At 26.9% G+C, this 2017-nt stretch overlaps 1 protein-coding gene across 2 annotated transcripts in view; it reads left to right on the top strand.

Annotated features, from left to right (window-relative positions):
• The window catches only part of LOC119611788 (sorting nexin-27), a 26645-nt gene extending 25434 nt beyond the window's left edge, over nucleotides 1-1211 (top strand). For both annotated transcript variants that reach the window (XM_037967480.1, XM_037967481.1), the window contains 3 exons: nucleotides 1-185; nucleotides 246-424; nucleotides 484-1211. The exon at nucleotides 1-185 is cut by the window's left edge and continues 651 nt beyond it. In XM_037967480.1, coding sequence (XP_037823408.1) covers nucleotides 1-185; nucleotides 246-424; nucleotides 484-552 — 433 coding nt within the window. In that variant the 3' untranslated portion in view covers nucleotides 553-1211. The remainder of the gene's footprint in view (nucleotides 186-245; nucleotides 425-483) is intronic.
• The last annotated feature ends 806 nt before the right edge of the window (nucleotides 1212-2017 follow it).

Genomic DNA, 2017 nt, shown 5'->3' with positions numbered 1-2017 from the left:
GGATGAAGTTAATCGTGGGAATATACGAGCCGAAGGACGTTTATATGAATTGAAAGCTTTGCAGGATGCTAAAAAGGCTTCTGAGTATTTGGCTTTGGCTCGTACATTGCCCGGTTATGGAGATGTGGTATTTCCTCACTGTGCTTGCGATAGTCGTAAAGAGGGTCATGTTGTGCCAGCAGTGGGTAGGTTTTTGTCTTGGGTTTTATTTAAAGGATAGAGATTTAATTATTTTTGTTTTTTAGGCATGAAAAGTTTTCGTTTACATGCTTGTCGCGAAGACGGCTCTTTAGAAGCCCAAATGGTGGAATTAACCTGGGATAGCATAACACGCTGGGAGAGTGATGAAGAGTCTATGTCATTCTGTTTCCAATACAATCGACCCGATAAACCCGCTAGATGGGTTAAGGTTTATACACCTTATGTAAGTTTATCTTGTTAAATTGAAGTTTCTTTTCAATAATTTTTATGTTATTTCTTTAGCACGCTTTCCTTTCCGATTGTTTCGATCGCATAATGGAAGAACGCAAATGGGAGGATGCTGGCGATTAACAATTACAACAACGTTATTAGATTTTAATTTAGTTTGTTAAGAAATAAAACAAAAAAAAAACCCAAAACCCACTTAAAATTATGTTAAAATGAAAAAAAAAGCGAAAAGTTTGCAAAAGTTATAAACAATTAAAAAAAAAAGAAAAACATTTATTATAATTTTGTAAATTATTTAAACCATAAAAACATGATCTAATTTCTAATTATATTTTAGTAACTATTCGCATATGAAACAAATTTATTATTTATCTCTTATTATTCATACATACATATGTACTAATTATAAACTGTATATTATTTTCTTATACTATTATTATTATTGATCGTGATAATTTTGTTAACAAAATTATTTAGCGAGTATTTTAGGAAAAACAAATTTAAACTGAATTCCATAAGATTTCAAATCATTCTTTAACAAATTTTTGAATTATTGTTGTTCTTGATTTTTCTCGTTTTATATTCTATATTGTTTCAATTTTTCTTTATAATTTGTTTATATTATTTTTGTGGCAAATTTCATTATTATTATGTATTTAAGCTTGACCATACATTTATATAATTATAAGAATTTAAAACAATGCCATTCTGATCAAAAAACAAGAATTCTTTAAACGAAAAAGGAAAAAAAAAAACACTTTAAATAAAATCAGACATACATATTCTTCTTGTATTCCATAATTTAAAAACAAATAGTTTATTTTTAATTTTTTAAGGGATTGGTGAAATTTGTATGGGACTTGAAACGTGTTTGTTCCTAATTTAAATCTCAAACTATTTACACTTAATTTTGAATTAGTTTTTAAACTATTTTTAAAGTGTTTCTTTTATCTAAATTTAATTTTAAGTTTGAAAAAAGAAACAAATTTTAAGGCGGATCGAAGATTTTAATGTCGTGGGAACGTTTAGGACATTGTAGCAAGATCAAGTTTTAAGTTTATTTTTAGTTGCTGCTTGCGGTTCCTTTTTATTATCGATTATTTGATTTTTTCTAAAAAAGTCGATTATTCGATTTTTTTCTAAAGTCGATTATTCGATTTTTTTTCTAAAAAAGTCGATTATTCGATTTTTTTTTCTAAAAAAGTCGATTGTTCAACTATTTTCTACAAAAAGTTGTTTATTTCACTTTTTTCTATATAAAATGGATTGTTCGTTAGACGAGTTCTAACTTATTTACGTTTATTTTTAATTGATGCGTTCAAATTCACACTAGCTTTCTATAGTTGAAACAAAAAGTTGACTTTTCAACTTTCGACTTTTTGCAATTTATGTAAAGTCATCCATTTCTTTTTCCAAATATTTTTAATATTGACTTTTTCTGATTCTACTCTATCTAGGATTTTATAGTTAGAATCAGAAAAATCGACTTTTAGACCTGTATGAATGGTTGATTATTTGACTTTTTTCGTTTTATGAAAAGTTGACTTTTCGAATTTTGTGTTTTATGAAAAGTCGACTTTTTGGACTT

Source organism: Lucilia sericata, unplaced genomic scaffold (assembly GCF_015586225.1).
Source record: "Lucilia sericata isolate MDLA Ls3-8-SP2 unplaced genomic scaffold, ASM1558622v1 Contig001533F_arrow, whole genome shotgun sequence".
NCBI lineage: Eukaryota > Metazoa > Arthropoda > Insecta > Diptera > Calliphoridae > Lucilia > Lucilia sericata.
This window is presented reverse-complemented; position numbering and strand designations above follow the sequence as displayed.